The 21,498-nt window shown below is 34.6% G+C and overlaps 2 protein-coding genes across 4 annotated transcripts in view; one reads left to right on the top strand and one right to left on the bottom strand.

Annotated features, from left to right (window-relative positions):
* The window catches only part of necab3 (N-terminal EF-hand calcium binding protein 3), a 52,162-nt gene extending 47,378 nt beyond the window's left edge, over positions 1 to 4,784 (bottom strand). The window contains exons 1-2 of one of the 2 annotated variants that reach the window (XM_048198635.1): positions 4,677 to 4,784; positions 2,539 to 2,670 (exon numbers count right to left, since the gene is read on the bottom strand). In XM_048198635.1, the coding sequence (XP_048054592.1) occupies positions 2,539 to 2,670 (132 nt within the window). In that variant the 5' untranslated portion in view covers positions 4,677 to 4,784. Of the gene's footprint in view, positions 1 to 2,538; positions 2,823 to 4,676 lie in introns of those variants that run through there. The other variant, XM_048198634.1, reaches the window with a different exon arrangement.
* A 28-nt stretch (positions 4,785 to 4,812) lies between these two features.
* Positions 4,813 to 20,415, top strand: itcha (itchy E3 ubiquitin protein ligase a). Of its 2 annotated transcripts, none has more exons than XM_048198627.1 (24): positions 4,813 to 4,970; positions 7,427 to 7,487; positions 7,667 to 7,808; positions 8,809 to 8,933; positions 9,531 to 9,662; positions 9,776 to 9,830; positions 10,646 to 10,818; positions 11,227 to 11,416; positions 11,699 to 11,794; positions 12,594 to 12,768; positions 12,887 to 12,953; positions 13,080 to 13,164; positions 13,564 to 13,692; positions 13,931 to 14,003; positions 14,101 to 14,172; positions 14,270 to 14,358; positions 14,431 to 14,590; positions 14,707 to 14,840; positions 15,017 to 15,157; positions 16,291 to 16,411; positions 16,602 to 16,706; positions 16,836 to 16,932; positions 17,567 to 17,639; positions 18,629 to 20,415. In XM_048198627.1, exons 2-24 carry the CDS (start codon positions 7,463 to 7,465, stop codon positions 18,726 to 18,728), a joined length of 2,559 nt encoding a protein of 852 aa, XP_048054584.1. In that variant the 5' UTR covers positions 4,813 to 4,970; positions 7,427 to 7,462; the 3' UTR covers positions 18,729 to 20,415. The 2 variants fall into 2 exon arrangements, with proteins under 2 accessions (XP_048054584.1, XP_048054583.1); XM_048198626.1 differs by having other exon boundaries at positions 12,884 to 12,953.
* Positions 20,416 to 21,498: the final 1,083 nt, after the last annotated feature.

Here is a 21,498-nt window from a genome sequence, read left to right as displayed (position 1 = left end):
TGTAACAAATTTGCATAATGTCAGCCTATGGTCTTTATTGGCTGATTAACATCTGCTTTGCCCCGCCCTCAATCACTGTAGTTGTAGCTGAGACTGGAAGAGTTTGGTTGGTGACATGTCGAGAAGACACTCTTTTCTGTGCTGCAAATCCACTTTAAAAGGATTGAGTTGAAGAATTGATACCAGGACATAAAACTAATTTTTTGCCACACTTAACTTAAGAAAATGTACCGACCAAAATTATTTTTTACCAGCCATGAAACAAAACGGGCAGTTATGACACCAATATTTTAGATACTATTGAAAATTCACAATCCTCTATTCCAATTTCGATACCACAGCTATAGCTTAACTAATATAATTTTAATAGCCTACATTTTTAAATACAAGTCAATAATAAAATAAGAATAAATAATCAAATTACATGCAAAAACTCAAATAAATTTAATACAACAAAGATACAAATTAAATAAACAGTGTTTTTCACTAGATAAGACCCTTATTCCTCGTCTGGTATCGTTTAAAGCCCTTTGAAGCTGCATTAAAACTAATTTTGACCTTCATCCGTGTGGAGGCCATTGAAGTCCACTATATGGAGAAAAATACAGGAATGTTTTCCTCAAAAACCTTAATTTCTTTTCGACTGAAGAAAGAAAGACATGAACATCTTGGATGACATGGGGGTGAGTAAATTATCAGAAAATTTTCATTCAGATTATTATGATGCTGTCACTTTAAGAGCAAATGCACGCACGGATTGTGCCTTTTCTTTCTCAACTGTAGACATAACCAACTATGTTTACCAGGTTACTCGCTGAGAAGGGCATTTAGTGACATAATTTTGTGTGAATTTGTCCGTTCAAGCACAGGAAGGCATGAAAAGAGTGACTGTCTCAGACGCGGCTTTCAGGGCATGCGCTTCGAATGTTGAACTTCCCACATAGCATACCCGTTCAATGCTTGAATTTGCGTGATGATGCAGCACTGACCCGTCAACTGTGCCAAGCATCATTCACGTTTGTTCACGTTCATTTTCGCATAATATTGCATTGTTAGAATTCATAAAAATGTTATCGGCCATCTGGCGACTGACACAGTTTCATATACTCGCCGACACCGATTTTTATTCGAATTTGGGGCATGGTGAGTGTTAATTTTAGGCCATGGGTAAAACCGAAGCAGTCGACCAATCACAACAGACTGGGCCGTCTGACCAATCAGAGCAGAGTCGGCTCTCAGAGAGGAGGGGTATAGAGAGACTGAATCATTATCAGACTCTGAAAAATGAGGCGATGTGCAATATATTACGAGAAAATTTAATTGTTTTTTGACCTTTTATGCATGTAAATCTATTGACTACAAAAAATTTGCAACCTTTAAAATAGCATAAAAGGGCACTTTAATACTTTTAGTTTAAAGATTGCACCAATGAATTGTGCAAAATAAGACCAGGAATGTGTTAAATAGCATCGGTTTTGATTTCAGGTTGACTTTAAAGACACCAAAATAGACAAGCATGCACATATACACACAAACACACACACACACACACATCACCTCTGTTGTCAGACCCCCTCTATGACAGCTTACTTAACCCTGCTGAGAGAACATCTGCAACTTTTTATCTGTCACTAAGACTGAACACAGCCCTAAACGTGCTGAAGCAGGTACTGAATATACCGCCACAATGATTCTACATTAAACATCCACAATGCAATAAACATTAACGACGGGAAGATTATTTATAAGTGCAATGCAATATTGATGATAACCTTGATTATATTTTAAACTATTTGATAGAAAAATCTATTTGATTATGATTAGAAATCCAGGTTTGTGCTTAAAATGAGCAGAATGTTTTTGTTATGGCAATGTTTACCGGTACACATATATAATATTTCATGTATTTGAGCACAAAAAGCAAACACAATATCTATCGATCCATTTTAAGAGAATATGTCACATTGAATTTTAGACATAAAGCAGATCGTGACAGTCACTTCCCCCAAACATGATTCATCAGAGGCTGCTGCAATTGTTTGGCATAAATGCATAAAAGCATCAAAATCATTAAGCATAAATGACAATTATGGCCGGGGAGTCACAAAGAAACCATTCTCATTTGAATAAATTCCAATAAATTAAAACAGATGTATATTGGAGCCTTTACATGCTGATATGTATATGTATCAGGCATATATTTAAATATGTAAATTAGCAATATATAATGTAGTGCATCTGATGTTACAAGGGAAGAGTAAAAATAAGACATGACAATGCAAGTGGATTTTCTTGTTAATGATTTGTGCTTCACAATAAGCTTATGCATCCACTGCATTATTCATTCCACAAACTGCCCTAACAATCAAAGCTTTATAGCATAACCCTTTTTAAGACTATACATTTTCACATGTGCATAAGCAACCCTTTTCTCTCTCTCTCTGTCCTGCATTCATAGAAATTACTTCTTGGGTTCAAGGTGAATGTTTGCATGCTGACCTATCGGTGGGCTGATTGCCCTAATGTTTGGCTACTTACATCGTGAAAGATGGACAGTCCGTGAACCGCATCCTGCATCTGATGCTGCTGTTGCTGCTGCAGTTTGGAGCGGAGATGCTCGCGCTTCGCCGACTGGAGACACATCGTGATCATTTCGGTGCACGCCAACATCTTTAAACGAGTTATTCGAGAATTTAGAAAGAAGAATATGCACTTAATGACACCGATATATATATATGCAGATGAGATCGGAACTGGTGTGTGAACAGCAGTACGGCGGTGATCTTCTGTGCGAATGCTGCTGATGCTGAGGAATACTAGTGAACGCCAACGAATCGTTCTTTCCATCGAATCGGTTCGTTTGAATGATTCGAACGAATTGATTCGAAAAGCGCTTGTGAACAAATAGTCTCTAAGGGAAAATTTGCTATGTTGTTCTTTTTGTTGGCTACATAAAGCAGGCTGGAAAGGATTTTACGTTTATTCTGTACCTGTAATTTGGATCTGGGGCCATTTTGCTTCCATACTAGTGGGAAGAAAACATCCAAAATAGATATTTACATTACCAGACAAAAGTTTGGAAACATTAGTATTTTTAATGTTTTTGAACGAAGTCTCTTATGCTCATTAAGGCTGCATTTATTTCATAATAAATACAGAAAAAAACAATAATATTGTGAAATATTATTACAATTTTTTCTATGTTAATATACTTTTAAAATATAATTTATTTCTGTGATCAAAGCTGAATTTTTCATCTTCAGTGTCACATGATCCTTCAGAAATCATTCTAATATGATGATTTGATACTCAGTTATTATCATTGTTGAAAACAGTTCTTTTTTTTGGAACCTGTGATACTTTTTTCAGGATTCACTGATGAATAAAAGGTTAAAAAGAACAGCATTTATTCAAAATATAAATCTTTTCTAACAATATAAATCTTTACTATCACTTTTTATCAATTTCACACATCCGTGCTGAATAAAAGTATTAATTTCTTTCAAAAAAAAAAAAGAAAGAAAACAAATTACTGACCCCAAACCTTTGAACGATAGTGTATATTGTTACAAAAGATTTCTATTTTAAATAAATGCTGATTTTTTAAAAACTTTTTATTCATCAAAGAATCCTGAAAAAGTATCACAGGTTATAAAATAATATTAAGCAGCACAACTGTTTCTAGCATTGATAATAAATCATCATATTTCTGAAGGATCATGTGACACTGAAGACTGGAGTAATGATGCTGAAAATTCAGCTTTGATCACAGGAATAAATTATATTTTAAAGTATATTAAAATAGAAAACCATCATTTTAAATTGTAATAATATTTCACAATATTATTGTTTTTTCTGTATTTATTATGAAATAAATGCAGCCTTAATGAGCATAAGAGGCTTAGTTCAAAAACATTAAAAATAGTAATGATTCCAAACTTTTGACTGGTAGTGTATATGTTAATTTTATTACTCTTTGCGTCTGCAGACTTCAATTACAATACATATATCTTTAAAGTAAAGGTCATTTTCTCAAATTGTGTTATTTTCTCCTGCTGTGTTATTTTCAGAAATCTCCACTTCAGCACCAAACTTTAGTTATCTAGCAGGTATTTATATTCTTCTGAGAGCTGGGGTATGTTCATATATCAGTCGCCTGATTTATATAAAATTTAGGATTTTTTCACTGGAAGACAAAGCGAATCGATTAATCTTTTTTTTGCAACTCTTCATTGAAACGAACCGTTCGAACGAACCGATTCAGAGAAAGTTCTTGTTCTCCACCTCCTCGGATGCTGATTGGTCCTGCAGTAGTTCAATGGACATGGACGTCACTCCTTTGACTCGACAAATTTATATTATATTATATTATATTATATTATATTATATTATATTATATTATATTATATTATATTATGAACAGACAAACAAACAAATAAAATGTTAATAATGTCATCGAAAACAGTTTTTTAAATCTCCACATATTTAAAGGGACATCTTTCATTTGGAACCTCCCTAAAATGAATTAAAAGCTATAATGTTCAAATATCTCAGTATTTACAAGCACGTACAAATATACCATGTTATTGTGGCTTATATTTCCAAGGCATTTGTGCTGGCAAACAGCGCCATCTTGTGAAAGTACAGCCCTTAAATAATATTATTAAACCCATTACCTGTTCATCTGAAGTACACAGACATTTCTAGTGCTTCAATCTGGTAATACACCACACAGTGTACACTGTACAGTACACAGCTATCGTGTACTAATAAACATCACGGACGCGCGTCGCGTCGCGTCACGTGACGAGGTCGCGCAGTGACGTCAGTCTGACATGGAGCCAGTGCTGGTGGTGGCGGACCTTTGGTCACCCGGTTGAGATGGAGCAAAGTTTATTGAAACGACGAGAAGTTGACCACAGATCCCGTTAAAACCGAAATCTAGAAACATTTCCCGTGATCATAAGACGGTAAGATATACGCGACACACACGTATAGAGGACAATATGGAAGAAAAACAGCCGTGTTTTGATAACGCGTTAGCTCGTTTGACCGGTGACTGACTGACTGACCGTTATACGGTGTGGCGGGTGATGTTTTGACAGCTATTCGATTAATGTACGTAAATAATAGTCTGAGGCGATTAAAAAAATATCCGTTGTCGGTTTCAAACAGATATATGCATTTAATTGACTTGTAAACGCTCGTTTTTGTAGCTGCGACACCGTCAGTCAGAAACGCTTCGTGACGTCACTTCTGTAATGCGCTCATTAGTACAGAATCATAATAACACAATATTAAATACCATCTGACACCATGGTACTGATGTTTATGTACCACGATATTTGCATGCTACACAAAGATACTTTCATGAATACTATGGAGTTGTTGTCAAAGTACCATGATATTACCATCTGATATAATCTATGTACTGTGGTAAAACCACAAAGTGTTTTTATAAGTGTGTGAAATGTCTTTTTATAAACTGTTAAGGCAAGACACCACAGGGTAAAAAAGCATTCGTCCTACATTAAAGGGTTAGTTCACACAAAAATGAAAATAATGTAATTTATTACTCACCCTCATGTCGTTCCTTCATTCATCTTCAGAACACAAATTAAGATATTTTTTGATTAAATCCGACGAGGCCTGCATTCAAAGCAATGACATTTCCTCTCTCAAGATCCATAATGGTACTTAAAACATATTTAAAACCGTTAATGTGAGTTCAGTAGTTCTACCTTAATATTATAAAGCGACAAGAATATTTTTGTGCGCCAAAAAAACACCCAAAATAACGACAATATAGTGATGGGGCGATTTCAAAACACTGCTTCAGAGCTTTACGAATCAAATCAGTGACTATAAATATATATAAATCAGTTGAACGATATATAAACAATCTCCTCTGTAAAAATCTTCAGAATATACACTATCAGTCGAAAGTTTGGAAACATTACTATTTTCAATGTTTGTGAACGAAGTCTCTTATGCTCATTAAGGCTGCATTTATTTCATAATAATTACAGAAAAAATTATAATATTGTGAAATATTATTACAATTTAAAATTATGGGTTTCTATTTTAATATACTTTAAAACATAATTTATTTTTGTGATCAAAGCTGAATTTTCAGCATCATTACTCCAGTCTTCAGTGTCACATGATCCTTCAGAAACTTCAGAACTTTTGACTGGTAGTGTAGATATGAATAAAACTGTAAAGTTTACTACTGAAGTGGAGATTTCTGACTCTGACTCTTTCTAAAAAAGCAAATTTTGAGAAAACAACCTTTAAAGATATTGCAATTAAATACTACAAATGCAAATGGATAAAGTGTAATAATATAAACACTTAAAAGTGTGTTTCGGATGGAAGCGAAATAGCCCAAAATATCAAAATTGACCAATGCATGAAAAAATAATGGTGTCTAGCCTTACAGTTCAATTTAATTCAATTTGCGAACTATTCAAATAATTACCAGACAATTTATGACGTGCTTAAAAATCTTAATCATTTTTCATGTTGTTAAGTAACCACTGACAGTGTGCAGATGTGAGCTTTTAATGCATTTGCAGGCAGGAAAAATGAAAGATGGTTAGAATATCAAACTAGTAATGGACTTTTTATGTTCTTGTTGGAGTCTGACAGCCTCAGCACCCATTAACTTTCATTGTATTCGGAAAGAACATTTTCCTTTTGTGTTAAATAGACTAAAGAAGGCCATGCAGATTAGGAATGATGTGTGGATGAGCAAATAATGACATACCTTTTGCTTTTGGGTGAAAATCTAAAGATGATGCTTGTTAAATAGTTAGATTAGGAGTTCATGTTATTGAGAAATGTAAAGATAACATTTACTGTGAAAGTATGTTGATTAAAATAGATATTGCTTGTGGTGGCGGTAAAAATACAAGTACATATTTGAACTAAAAAAGTTCCTATTATTCCCTGATTGACTTTTTACTACCAGAATTTCATGTTTGGCTCTTTGTAAATGCCTGTGTGTGTATCAGTGCTTTCTCTCAGTGGACAGACAGAATTACATTATCTGTAATCTGCCGAGGATTACTGGAGACTTCTGTTGTGAGATTAGCTGTTACCGCAGAGAGTTTTGAAGACACATCTAGAACATACATCACACATCATCACTGAGCGACATACAGCACTGATCAGGGGTCAGATGTGTCTATACAGTGACAGATCATCCGGTAAAAACCATCTGAGAAAGGCAGTGGGTGTTTTGTTGTATTAGTCAACATGAAATCATATCCTGTTTCACTTAGAAATGTGCCACAGAAGTAAAATGGGTTGCGAATACTGTTTAATGAGCTTATTTCACTGTTTATTACTGTCTACAGACTCTGTTTTTGTTATAATGAGTCTTAACTGAATTAACATTGATGTATATGCTTGTTTATTTCAGATTTGAGCCACAATAAGTGCTTTTAATGGCCGCATCATGAAGGCTCAACTTCAGATAACAGGTGAGCTTTACAAAAAACTAATAATCTCTGTTTTGTTATTGCAAGACTTCACATTTGTCATTTTGTTTGCACTCATTTTAATATAGGCCTTGTCTTGTTATTATTTTAAGATGTCAGCTATCTGGATATTTTGTTGAATACTTTGAATAGATGTCATTGTTTCTGTCATCCTTTGTTAGTTCTGTCCGCTAAGCTGCGGGACAGTAAGAAGAATTGGTTTGGGCCCAGTCCTTACGTGGAGGTGTGTGTGGACGGCCAGTCCAAGAAGACGGAGAAATGCACCAACACTCACAGTCCCAAGTGGAAACAGTCTCTCACTGTGTAAGAGAGAAATATTGTACTAAAATGAGTCACTGTTGATTTACAGAGCTGATCCAGAATCAGTATTTATTATCTTTATATTGTTCGGTTACACACCGTTTGTTAACATTAGTTAATATGAACTAACAATGAAAAATACTACTAAAGCATTTAATAATCTTTAATGTTAATTTCATTATTTACTAATATATTATTAAAATCAAAAGTATCTGTTAACATCATTTTAACTCAATCATGAAATAAAGTTAAATGAACAATAAATAGTTATATTTTAATGAACTAACATTAACAAAGAGTACTAAGTGCTGTAACAAATGCATTGCTCATAGTTAGTTAATATTAATTAATGCATCAACTAATGGGACCTTATTGTAAAGTGTTACCTATCATTCTGAACTCTCTCTCCAGACTAAAAAATTATGTTGTTATTCACATAACTGCAATATTAAAGTGTAATGAGTCTATTGCAGTGTTATTTTAGTGTTTTTGATGTACTATTGTAGCATTTATTCATATTTTGAATTATAATTTCAGTTTTTATTTATGTTTTCAGTATTTTTTAATGTACTTTTTTTGTAATATTTATTATTTTTGTGCTTTTTAATAATTCTATTAAGCTTTGGATTTATTAGATTGTATTTATTTTAGTTTTAGTAATTTTAGTACTTAAAGTACTAGGCCAAGGTAACATTTCAAATATTTGTTTGAGTTTTTCATCTAATATATATTATATATATCTTGACTGCTTGCTCAGTGCACTCGACATTTTATCGATACATAAAAGTATAGTAAATTTTTTTCTTCTTTTTTGGTTTATCTTATATATTCTCTTTATATTCATTTATTTTTAATGCATAAAAATATGGCTAGATTATTGAATGTTAGCAGTTGAATTGTGGAATACAAAACTTTTAAGTCAGATTTATTTCAAATGATGTAAAACTGTAATTTTTAATCATTAACAGTATCATCACTGCTCTGTTGATCATATTCCCTGCAGGATCGTCACCCCTTTCAGCAAGTTAATTTTCCGAGTTTGGAGTCACCAGACACTTAAAGCGGACATTTTGCTGGGCTTGGCCACTCTGGAGGTCAGCGAGACCTTAAAAGCCAACAATATGAAGAGTGAGTTTCCATATTCTCCACTTTGTGAATCTCATTAGTCAGTGTGTGTGTGTGTGTGTGTGTGTGTGTGTGTGTGTGTGTGTGCACTCAAGAGTTTGAGTTTTATTGGCTTTTTGTAATGGAGGCAGGTGAACTGACTCATGCTACCAAACAAAGGGTCTTTTCAGAGACTTATGTGGGAATCATGTGACCGCTCACCGCTGGTGAGAATTATGGAACTGGGGATTGAGTTGAGGGCGTTGATTAGCCTGGAACCAGGTTACCATTTCCTTTTCCTGTGACCTGAAGTGCTGCTGTGCTGTGAGCTTGTTTTTCTTAGTGAAGACAATTTAGCTTTCCAGGTCATCTGTGAATATGACTTAACTGGTTTTAAGCTTTAAAAACGTATATTTAATCAGCTTGATATTGCTCTTTTGGTAATGATGTCAGTTTCTTTCAAAAAAATCATTTAAATCAATTCATGACTCATTCTGAATGAGTTATTTGTGAAACAAAGAATTCTTATTTAATAAGCAATGGAAAAGCCATTTGGCTGTTTATGGGCTGTTAATATTCATTTTTCATGTTGAAGATCATGTTTGTGTGTGTCTGTCTCAGTTTGCGAGGTGGTGCAGACGTTGCAGTTGAGTTCAGACCGAGAGCGGTCAGAGGTGGTTGGAGATCTCTCAGTGTGTCTGGATGGACTGCAGGTGGATGCCGAGACTTTTGCTTCAGAGGAACAAAAGCACAGTGAGACCTTCTTTATCTCTGCTGTTTTCCAGCAACAGTTCAGTCATTTTAGATTCTCTGCTGTTTAAAATAGAGATTTCCCACACGTGAAGTTGTGTAATGTTTCTCTTCAGTCTCAGATGCTGTTGTGAATGGAGAACCCAAACTGAACGGGGATGTAGCAGCGAGGTAAAATAAAGATTGCTTCACTCTACTGTGCAGTTTGTGAAGGAATATCATCACGTTATGTGCAGAAAGAGCTTGTGTATTTCTTCTTTGCTTTTGTTTGAATTCATGGTGAAATTAGCTCTCGAGGGAAATATCTTGATTGCTCGCTCTGTGCACTTGATATTTTATAGATCATAACACAAGATTTATTATTAATACACAAAATTAGAGTGAATTTTTTTCTTCTTTAGTTTATATCCTCATTATTTTGGTTTAAATAAGATGCATAAAAATATCCCCAGATTATTGAATGTTAGCAGTTGATTTGTGGAATATAATAAATGAATGTCATGCACATAAAACAGGATTGTTTTAACTGTTAAAAAATATTATATCATGTATTGCATTTCCTTTATATTATGAATGACACCTATTAATGTTAAAAAGATATTGTATTAGTTGAAAATCACCTGCTTTAATTACTGGAATCATCTTGAGTAAACCTCAGCCTTTAGTTTTTGCAGTAACATTTTACAGTAAGGTTTCATTTGTTAACATTAGCTGACATGAACTAACAATGATCAGTACTTCTACAGCATTCATCTTGGCTAATGTTAATATCAACATTTACTAATGCAATGTATTTTTAAGGTCAAAACTTGTAACATTACCTAATGCACACTGAACTGAACAAAGGTTAATGATAAATAACATCATTGTTAGTTCATGTTAGTTAATGCATTATCTAATGACATTATTGTAAAGTGCTACCGTTTTTGCATTGCTCTTTGCACTATTTGAATTTTGACATTTGCGTCTGTTTGTTGTTGGTCTAGTCGAGATTCTTCTCCATCCAGTGACATCACTGATGATGCACCACTGCCCAATGGTCATGCGGTGGGAAGTACGGGGTCTTCCTCTCCATCCGCAGGGGCTCTAAGACCACCGCGTCCACCTCGACCCCAGCGACCTCCGCCTGCCTCGCCACATAAACCTGCTTCCTCCAACGGTAGAGAACCTTATTAATAGGGGTGTAACAATATTTTGTGTCACATGTGACTCTATTTTAAAGGTTCCTAATGTTGTTTTGGATTCTACAACAGGTTTACATGCATCCAAGGTCAAAAAACACTTTAATTGTTTCATAATATACATTACAGCATCAGTTCTTTTCTTTCAGTGTCTAAAACATAAAACGTAAATTGATAAAGGATCCAGTCTCTCTAAACCCGGGTCAAAATTAGACTTTGTTCACAGGCAGACAATGAAGACCATAGGCTGGCATTATGCAAACCTATGTACTGTAGGTTTGTAACAAATAGTGACACTGGGATTTTGTCACGACTTGTTTCAGGCAGTTCAGAATTTCAAACAGTCCTAACTATTTACTTTATTGGGTTTTTTTTGTCTTTTTTAGCATCCTCTGCTGGCTCCACTCCCACTCACGGCAGCAGAGCTCCCAGTCCGGAGACGTCTCCACGAGTGTGTGTGAACGGAGAAACGGAGAGTCAGGGGTCAAGCTCAGGTTCAGGGTCAAATCAGCCCCCCAGTGCCAGTCCAACGCCACCCAGAGCTTCGCTAATCACTAACAGCCCTCTTCCTCCTGGGTATGTGATACACTTACAGTGAAGAGAAATTAAAAGCAAGTCCCCATGAAATCAAAAACCTTTCTACTTGTTTTAGTTTAGATTAGTTATTTTCTAATTTACTAGCTATATTTAGCTTATTGAAAGATATGATCTCAAATATCCAAATGATGCCACTAATAATAGCCGATTCTCCTGCTGCATGAATAAATGAATGTCAATAAAGACACTTTATAATAATACGCCTGTATGGATTTAGTCTGATATATTTAATGGGTTTCCTTTTTGTTTCTTGGTGTGTAGCTGGGAGCAGAGAATGGATCAGAACGGCCGCGTTTACTATGTTGATCACATTGAGAAAAGAACCACATGGGAAAGACCAGAACCGCTACCACCGGGGTAACCAGTGATCTGTACAGATAATTTTTCATTGGTTTGCTGCTAATAGATATTTAAATTGCATATTGCATAAGTATGTGTTAATTAAGGTACAGATGCAAAAGAGATGATTTTATGTAAAGCAGAGAATCTCACTGATTTTAGTCATTATGCCCTTAAGCTGACTTTCGATTAATATATTTTAAGCCTCCTTAGTGATTGTATTTTCTTTTAAAAGAAAAATGTAATTTTTTTTGCTTTTTTATTTTCTGACCTATGAAACCCTTTTAGCTGCATTTTATGTATGAAAGATTAATGCTACTACTACTACTAATTTCTTATACCAAAAACAATAATAATAATAGTATTATAATTAATATAATTTGTATTTGTTGTTATCAGAAATCATCATAAAAATTATTGTTGTATATCGTCAAAATATTCCTTTTTAAAAAAAATATATATATAAAAAAAGATAATTTATTGTTGTACATATTTTAAAAAGAATAATTATTATTTAATAATAATTATTATAATTTTTTAAAAAATATTTACAATTTAAATTTTGATGTTTATTATTATTACTAAATAAATATAATTAATTATCATTATTATTATTATTATTATTATTATTATTATAACAATAATAGTAATAATAGTTGTTATGAGCAATCTTCATCAAAATTATCATTGTAATTTTTTTAAATAATAATAATTGGTCATTTTTAATATTTAAAAAAAAAATAATAATACTAAGGTCAAATGTGAAGATGTCCTTAATAAGCAGTTGTTTAGAGACTTCTGTGTGTTTGTGTGGTAGTTGGGAGCGTCGCTTGGACCCGATGGGCCGTGTTTACTATGTGGATCATATAATCCGAACCACCACATGGCAAAGACCCACACTTGAGTCGGTCCGGAACTATGAAGAGTGGCAGAATCAGCGCAGCCAGCTGCAGGGAGCCATGCACCGCTTCAACCAGAGATTCATCTATGGAGTGAGTATATATGTAAACGTCGACTCTTTTCAAACGCGTTTAAATGCAAGGATGTCAGGATTTCCTCTATGACCTGAGCTGAGGGTGTTACTGTTCTTATTCCTCATCTCTTCAGCAGCAGGAACAGCTTGTGCCTACAGCTAATAAAGAGTTTGACCCTCTGGGTCCCCTGCCGCCGGGATGGGGTGAGTCACCACTCTTTCATTTTTATGCTGCAGAAAGAGGAAATCACATTTTACCCTCATAATAGAGCGACTCACACTGTCTTTTCTTGAGCATCACCTTCGAATTTCTGTTTGTTTGGTTCACAGAGAAACGGACAGACAGTAATAGGAGGATGTATTTTGTTCACCATCCTACGAGATCCACACAATGGGAAGATCCTCGCACACAAGGGTGCGACAGTGTTATTTTAGTATTATTTTTTATTTTTTATTCATATTTTTGGATTAGCTTTTATTTTTATATTTTCAGTCATGTGCTTTTGTCATTTGTATATTACTGTTTTGTTTTAATTTATGTTTTATTAATTTTATTATTTATTTCCTGTTAGTAATTTTAGTTCATCTTAAACCTATTTCAGTTAGTTGCCAAAGCAAAATTTCTAATTTTCGTTCAGTTTGTTTTTCATCTAATAATATATATATATATATATATATATTTAGTTAAAGACAATAACCCTGAACACAGCTAAATTGCCTCCATTCTATATGATATTAATTATTTGCTGTAAAACTTCACAGAATTAGCTGACAATGAACATTATTTTCTGAATGAAATGTTTTTGTTCGTCAGGTTGTTGAATGAGAAGCCTTTGCCGGAGGGTTGGGAGATGAGGTTTACAGTGGACGGGATTCCTTATTTTGTCGATCACAACAGGAAAACGACGACATATATCGACCCTCGTACAGGAAAATCCTCCCTGTGAGCCATTTTAATTGCTTAATGTATAAAGAGAAGGTCTTTTGTGACATCCTCCAATTGCAGTGTTTGCAGATGTATATAATTACGTTCACTTCAAAATAGAAATATGTTGCATAAGTCAGATGCTGTTTAATGCAGTTAAATGCTGCTTCATGTTGTTTTTAAACAATATTGTCTATTGATGCATTGCAGCCAGGTTTTGGTGTAATTTACAGTTTCTGTCTTTGTGAACCTGCAGTGAGAACGGCCCTCAGATCACATACGTACGAGACTTTAAAGCCAAAGTGCACTATTTCCGCTTCTGGTGTCAGGTAAGAGTGACTTAGTTTTTTAGTTGCACTCTAAATCTTTAAAAATAATCCTGCTATTGTTCTTTCATTATAATAAATTTTGTTTTTAATATCAAAGCAACTAGCAATGCCTCAGCATATTAAGATCCACGTCAGTCGCAAAACACTCTTCGAGGACTCGTTTCAACAGGTGATTGGTGACATTTTTGACCAGTTAATTCTGGTATACGTGTGTCATCATGTGGCATGTAGAAAGAAGTTAAATATTTCTAAATCGATCTGTTTAGATTATGAGTTGCCATCCGCAAGATCTGAGAAGGAGATTGTGGATTATTTTCCCAGGGGAGGAGGGACTTGACTATGGAGGCGTGGCCAGGTATATTACATAATTTACAGGAAGTGATGACTTGAAATATGTGCACACACAATAATGTTGTTTCTGTCATAGGGAATGGTTCTTCCTGCTCTCTCACGAGGTCTTGAACCCCATGTACTGTCTGTTCGAATATGCCGGTAAAGACAACTACTGCCTGCAGATTAATCCCGCCTCCTCCATCAACCCCGACCACCTCAAGTACTTCAAGTTCATTGGCCGGTTCATTGCTATGGTATGACGCTCGAGTTATGATGATAACCAGCTAACTAATGCCTGTGCTGGATAGTGGGTCATAGTTTAAAATGCAATTAAAATATTATTTGTGCATTCTCTCTCTCTCTCTCATAGGCTCTCTTTCATGGAAAGTTCATAGACACCGGCTTCTCTTTGCCCTTTTATAAGCGCATCCTGAATAAACCTCTGGCTCTGAAAGACCTGGAGTCCATCGATCCGGAGTTCTACAACTCGCTCATCTGGATCAAGTGAGTGAGGATGAGTTGAATGAGTTACAGAGACAATAAGGAGCAAGAGTAAGGGCTTGGGGGTTAAAACTGTGAAAATAAGAGATAGGAGAAAATTAACAATCTTAGTTATGAAATGTAAATGTAATTTGGTAAGTAATTTGACAATGGTTGGAGATGATGATGTTTTTCTACAGGGATAATAACATCGAGGAATGTGGCTTGGAGATGTTTTTCTCAGTGGATAAGGAGATTTTGGGAGAGGTCACCACTCATGACCTCAAACCTGATGGAGGAAACATTCAGGTGACAGAGGAAAATAAAGAGGAGTACATCAGGTAAGAAATCTCATTCATAGTGCACAGATGGATTTCAGACAATGTGAATGTTAATATATATATATTAAGGCTGCCCCTAATCAACTAAGTTGACTAGAAGAGGCTTAGTCGACCAAAATTGTTTTAGTCATTTAGTCGCAGAAAAAAAAGGGACAGATCGTTAATGGCGATTCTTTGTAGTTACATTATGCTCATTCATCGACCTCAAATATGGCTTATCACATGAAACATGTAATGAAACATGGCCACTCAACGTTAACCACTATTATTAGGCACATATTCAAGTGTTTGTGTGGAGTGTGGAAGCTGAATTATCAGTGCGCTTACTGAACGACACGGAGTCGCCAGTGTGATCACTTGCATTTAACTTAAAATATCCTGTCATTTTTGGTCTTACATCAAGAGTAGCCTAATACATCATTTGAAACTGACTAATTTAATTTGTGTGCACTCACAATAACAACTAAAGGATGTGCTTTTGAAGGATCTGCTTTCTGCCGTCAGTGTACTTGAGCGTGTCAAAAACAATTAAACTCAGCCTGATCTTGCCTCACAGGCATGAGAAATGCATCTATCGAAAGCTTGTAATGTAAAATAAACCAATTGAAATGGAAAACAAATATTCTCAGTGTACGTTATGAAACATGCATATAGGTGCATGCACTAGACTTGTGCCGATATTCGGTAATGCGATATATCGCGATAATGAATATGCACGGTATTGTTATTGTGGGCATTTCAAAATACCGTAAATAATAATTTATTACCAATTATTACAATTTTTATAATGCATATAAGAATACTTTCCCCATCAACCGTATAGAACGCACAACACCGCTGTATTCTGCATCAAAAGAACACGCGCTCAGATGTAAACAAGCCCAACGAAGCAGATTAGGCTATGTAGGCATTTAAGGCTCATTATTACGATTTATATGGTTTATTAATATAAATGTGCAATTAGTCGACTAATCACTCAAATAAACGACTACTAGTCGACTAGAAAAATCTTTAGTCGAGGGCAGCCCTAATACACATGCATGATGCATTGCATCAATTTATAAAGAATCTTTTTGACAAGCAAATAGTCCCATATTAGCCCTAATATCAGTGAATGATCAACCATGTGGCAGGTTGGTTGCTGAGTGGAGGTTGTCCAGAGGCGTTGAGGAACAGACTCAGGCGTTCCTCGAAGGCTTTAATGAGGTCTTGCCACAGCAATACCTGCAATACTTTGATGCCAAGGAACTGGAGGTACAAACTACAATTCATAATGTTGAAAGGCTTTTTGTTGTGATTCATAGATAATCAATAGGTACAGGATGATAGATTAGGAATGTGTTACTTTTTTAACTGGAGGGTTGTTTTTGTTTAAAGCCATGTAAATAAGTCCATAGTTTCTCTACATGTAGATACAGTGTCTTTTGTATATTCTGAACTGTAGGTGATGCTGTGTGGGATGCAGGAGATTGATCTGGGTGACTGGCAGAGGAACACCATCTACAGACACTACGCTCGCAGCAGCAAACAGATCGTCTGGTTTTGGCAGGTTAGACTGACCAGCAGCTGTTAGTCTCACACTATAACACTCCAGCATCAGAGCACTGGTTAAATCAACCCCAAATGATCATAAATGTGGAGATGCTGCCATATTGATGTTCTGTCTGTCTGTGTATAGTTTGTGAAGGAGATCGACAATGAGAAGCGTATGCGACTGCTGCAGTTTGTAACTGGCACATGCCGACTTCCTGTCGGGGGATTCGCCGACCTTATGGGTAAGGGTCAAAGTTTGACAGTGTCATGCCAAACTATTGATAATATATTAAAATGACTGTAATGTAGTATGTTTCTATTCTGATCAGGGTTATTATTGTTAACTAAAACTAAAAACAAAAATGCATTTTCATTACTTGAAATAAAATAAAATATTTAAAACACCCAACTTTAATAGTAGGGGTGTGACGATACACGATATTAGGTTCACGAGAATGAGACGAGACAATATTTTTAAGAAACACTATATTTAAGAAATCTTCCATGCACAAAATACGACTGTAAAAATAGTCTTTTATTTGACTGAAAGTCACAAAGAAGCACTTATCATTTAACTAATATAGCGCTGTCACTAATGGTTATTTTGGTAATTATTTGAGTAATTGAATAATATGTTTCAAGCCTTTAAATGACTTAAAATACATATTTATAATAATAATGAAGCAATAATAATTGCTTTTAAATAAAGTAAGTAGTATTATAAACAATGAACTCATGTATATTATGCATTATAACAAATGCCTGCAGAGGGCGCCAAATGTTAGTGTAGGTTTATTAATGATAGTGCTATGCCATATTGTATATTGTATATGCTATATGTGTTTATTGATCAGAATGTATGTTGTATTTCTGTAGGGAGCAATGGGCCGCAGAAGTTTTGTATTGAGAAAGTGGGTAAGGAAAACTGGCTGCCGAGGAGCCACACATGGTAAGATCAGAAATCATTTTTAATTACCATAATGTACCGTATGCAGGCCTGATTTAATAAGAATTTTCAGATGGTTTGCATCAATGCACATAAATGACCAGCATGCAATCTTCAAGCTAAAAATAAATTAATAATAGTATATGAAGAGTTTGGTTCCAAAACGCAATAATTCCATTTTGATTAATTTGAGTAAAAAGGTGTTTTCTTTACCAAGAAAGTGGCAAGATGAAAACCACTATTTTCTGTTTCAAACTTTCACATAGCATCTTTTGGTTATAAAAACATTAAAAGTTTAAATCTACATTTTGATTTTAAAAAGTTTATTATAAAAACATGTTATTTTTTTCCCCCAAAATGCAATAAATCCATGATACTTTTTTTTCAAAATGCAATTAATCCATCAATATAAAAGTTATTTTTCAAATTGAAAATACACAACAAAGTAAGTTGATTCACACATATATGACAGAGTCTAAACTTTGCCAATATTTATCTTATGTACAGACATTTTACTAAAAATACATTCAGCCGTCGCTCCCAAAATGAATTCAACGGGTCATCTTGTTAATGTTATAAATTATTTGTCATTACCGATTAAAGAGTATCTTGCGCCACCGCACTGTTAAATAAACACATTTGCCAAGTACATTGTTATTAAAATCGGCTTTTTAAAAAGCCTTCAATGTTTACAGTGGGTGGAATGGTGCGCCGTGATTGGTTGAGAGCGGATATATCGCGTTTTGGAGAAAAAGGAGACTGGCGTTTGTCGCATTTTGGAAAGAAAGGGAGGGAACATGACAGAATAACACGACGGATATTGCATTTTGCGCAAAATTAATAAATGACTTTTCAATACTGACCATATACAATACTGATTTTGGCGGAAACTCGATTTTTTTGAAAATGGCGTTTAGCGCGTTTTGGAACCAAACTCTTCATATACAAACACAACTTTTACACTGTTTATTTTCATTTTTTTACCCCACCAGCTTTAACCGTCTGGATCTGCCGCCCTATAAAAGCTACGAGCAGTTAAAGGAGAAGCTGCTGTTTGCCATAGAGGAAACCGAAGGCTTCGGTCAAGAGTGATGCATGCGCACGACGGCGTCTTTTTTAACACGTTTCCATGACAACACACATCAGCTTTCGCCGTCATATCAAAAGCTGCCGCTGCTGCTACTTCAAACCAGGAACGAGGGATAAACCGTGTTCTGTTGAAAGGAAATCCGTGGGCTTTGGCTTCCATTTCCCGTTTTCTTGCCATCCACTTCTCATTTATGCTGCCTTAGTCAATGATCAACGCGGCCAGACATCGGCTCACTCTATGCACACTGTGATCCTCTAACTCTTAATGACTTGTCTCTTCTCTAGTAATGCACATGCAACAGACTCTGATGTTTATTTTTCCTCTACAACTTGAAGTGTGAGTTTGCATGGTGTGCGTCTGACCGAGTCTCTTCTGTTGTGTGTACATGCAAGTCCGTTTTTATCGCCAGTGCAGAAATGCACCTTCATACATAAATGAATCCTTTTAAGATTAGCAATTAAAAAGAAAGGTTTGCACTTGATTAGTGAAAGCACTGGCATAGTGATTAATGGCTAATGCAAAACCTGGTCATATTTCACCTCAGAATCCTGAAAATATATTGCATGAAGAAAATGAGACTTTTTACACTATTTTGTGTGACATTTAAGCACATTTTCCCCTTAAAATTGACATTATTGTATTGCAGGAAAATCTCATTCTTAGTACTGTAACAGTTGCAAAAGATAGTCTTCATTTTTTTATGCAAAATATAATTGATGTGAGCTTTGACCTGGAAATGGCTGCGGTGAGAGTATGTATTTGGGTTCTCATACAGCAATAGTCCATCAAAAAATGTCACTGTTAAAATATTCACTTTCTTACCAATCATGAATTCATAAACTACACGACTAATGTTATAATGTTAGCCGATTTAGTGTGATCAAATCTTTTATATCTTTAAAAAAAAAAAAAAAAAATGATGTTCACCAAAATCACTAATTTTGCAGGAAGAATTAGTGCAAAATGTGCTTTATCTTGGAAAAGAATAAAGTGTGTTTGTGTCGTAGAGATGTTACAGCTTTTGGTTGACAGCATTTGTTGTTATGCCGAAGATTTAGTCCTCATGGATCTCATGGATATTCTGTTTATTTTAAAGACTTCTTCTTCAGATGCAAAACACAAAACCAGGACTGTAAATATCAGTGTACAAAGAATAACTTATGATTATAACAGATTTAGACCATGCAAAGAGTTTTTGTGTTCACTTTAGCACAGATTCTGAGAGGATAGTGTGCATTTCTTTTCCAGAATGTGAATTTGATTCATTTACAAAGTAAATGAGTACATTGAATTGAATCCATCAGGTCATTAGAAACAGACTTTTCAGTAGGATGTCTTGCTGCAGAGCACTTTATTTACTTTATACCAGATTGTTTGGGTTAAAATAAACGGACAAATAAAGGTCAAGATGGAAACTGTCCAGCTAAACGCCCCACATCTGATGTTACGTGTTTCGTGTCTTAAAACATTTTGTAGTTCTGAATATGTAAAGGCCTCTTTATTTTCTTAACACTGTACATCATGCAATGATTAGCCTGCGATCTATAACACATTAACATCGAGTAGGCTGGGTTTAATGATCTGGATTATATTTATTTTTCTTAAGTGAATGTGTACAGTTGAATGATTAATATAAAGATACCAATTTATTCTCAGCTGAAAAAAATAAATAAATACATTAAAAAGGCATTGTTCTTTTCTTCTTATTTACTCTATACGTTTAACATTACCAAAGTTTGCCACGGTATAGGAGTCATTCCACAAAACTTGAGTCCTTCTGACCTTTTTCAGTGTATTTTATCTGTTGGGTCACCAAAATATATTTTTAAAAGCTTTTTGTGTTCATTGAAATGTCTCCTTTAATAATGTTTAAAAACACGACATACATTTGATCTTCATATTAGAAATTATTTAGTTTTTTTTCAGTTGACACCACCTATTTTGTCACGTCGCTCAAGGCCTTCTAGGAAAGTGTACTTGGGATATGAATAATAAAATGAGAATTTCATTTTGCCATTCCCATAAATATCCATCTGTGTCTTTGTTTTTTTCGAAGTAAATTCATGATTATTCATTAAAATCACATTATTTAGTTCCGTAGCTCAGTAACCCCTCAACCCCGTTACACAAACCATAATGAACTGAGACTTATGTGACATCATTAATAGGAAGTGACATCATGGAAGTTTTCTGAACAACATTGTGAGCAAGTTAGCACCTTCTTTAATAATTATAACTAAATTATGTAGTGAAATTGTGTTTGTCGAGCTTAACGAGTCATTGCATCAATTAAAGATAGAAAACTATTACTTGTGAAAATTATCTTTGTTATTTCAACATTATTCATGATTTCTTAATATCATGCATGTCATGTGATCTCCATTTATTCACTAGATTTAGAGCAGTGGCCAAAAAATCACAACCCCGTCACACCTACATTTTTATTATTATTATTTTTGTGAAAAAGTAATTTAAAGTTAGTTGAATTCAGTCTGAAATGTTCACTGATTTTAGTTCAAATTCTGAAGTTAAGCCTTTGATCAAAGGTCACAAAAAGTGTCTATTTCAGCCTTTAGTAGCAAAAGTGTGAGATTTTATGTAACTTTTATATTTGCAATGACTGAATTAGTGTGAGGGACATCTGATTAATAGGAAAATGTTGATTTTATCACAAAAACATTTTTTGTGAGTTCCCATAGTGTCCATAACTTAAAATAATGACCATTAATAATAGGGATTTGATGCTTGAGATGAGAAAATATGTTTTTCTGG

Source organism: Megalobrama amblycephala, linkage group LG8, assembly GCF_018812025.1.
Source record: "Megalobrama amblycephala isolate DHTTF-2021 linkage group LG8, ASM1881202v1, whole genome shotgun sequence".
Lineage (NCBI taxonomy): Eukaryota > Metazoa > Chordata > Actinopteri > Cypriniformes > Xenocyprididae > Megalobrama > Megalobrama amblycephala.
The sequence above is the reverse complement of the archived record's forward strand: the minus strand, read 5'-3'. Positions and strand labels throughout refer to the sequence as shown.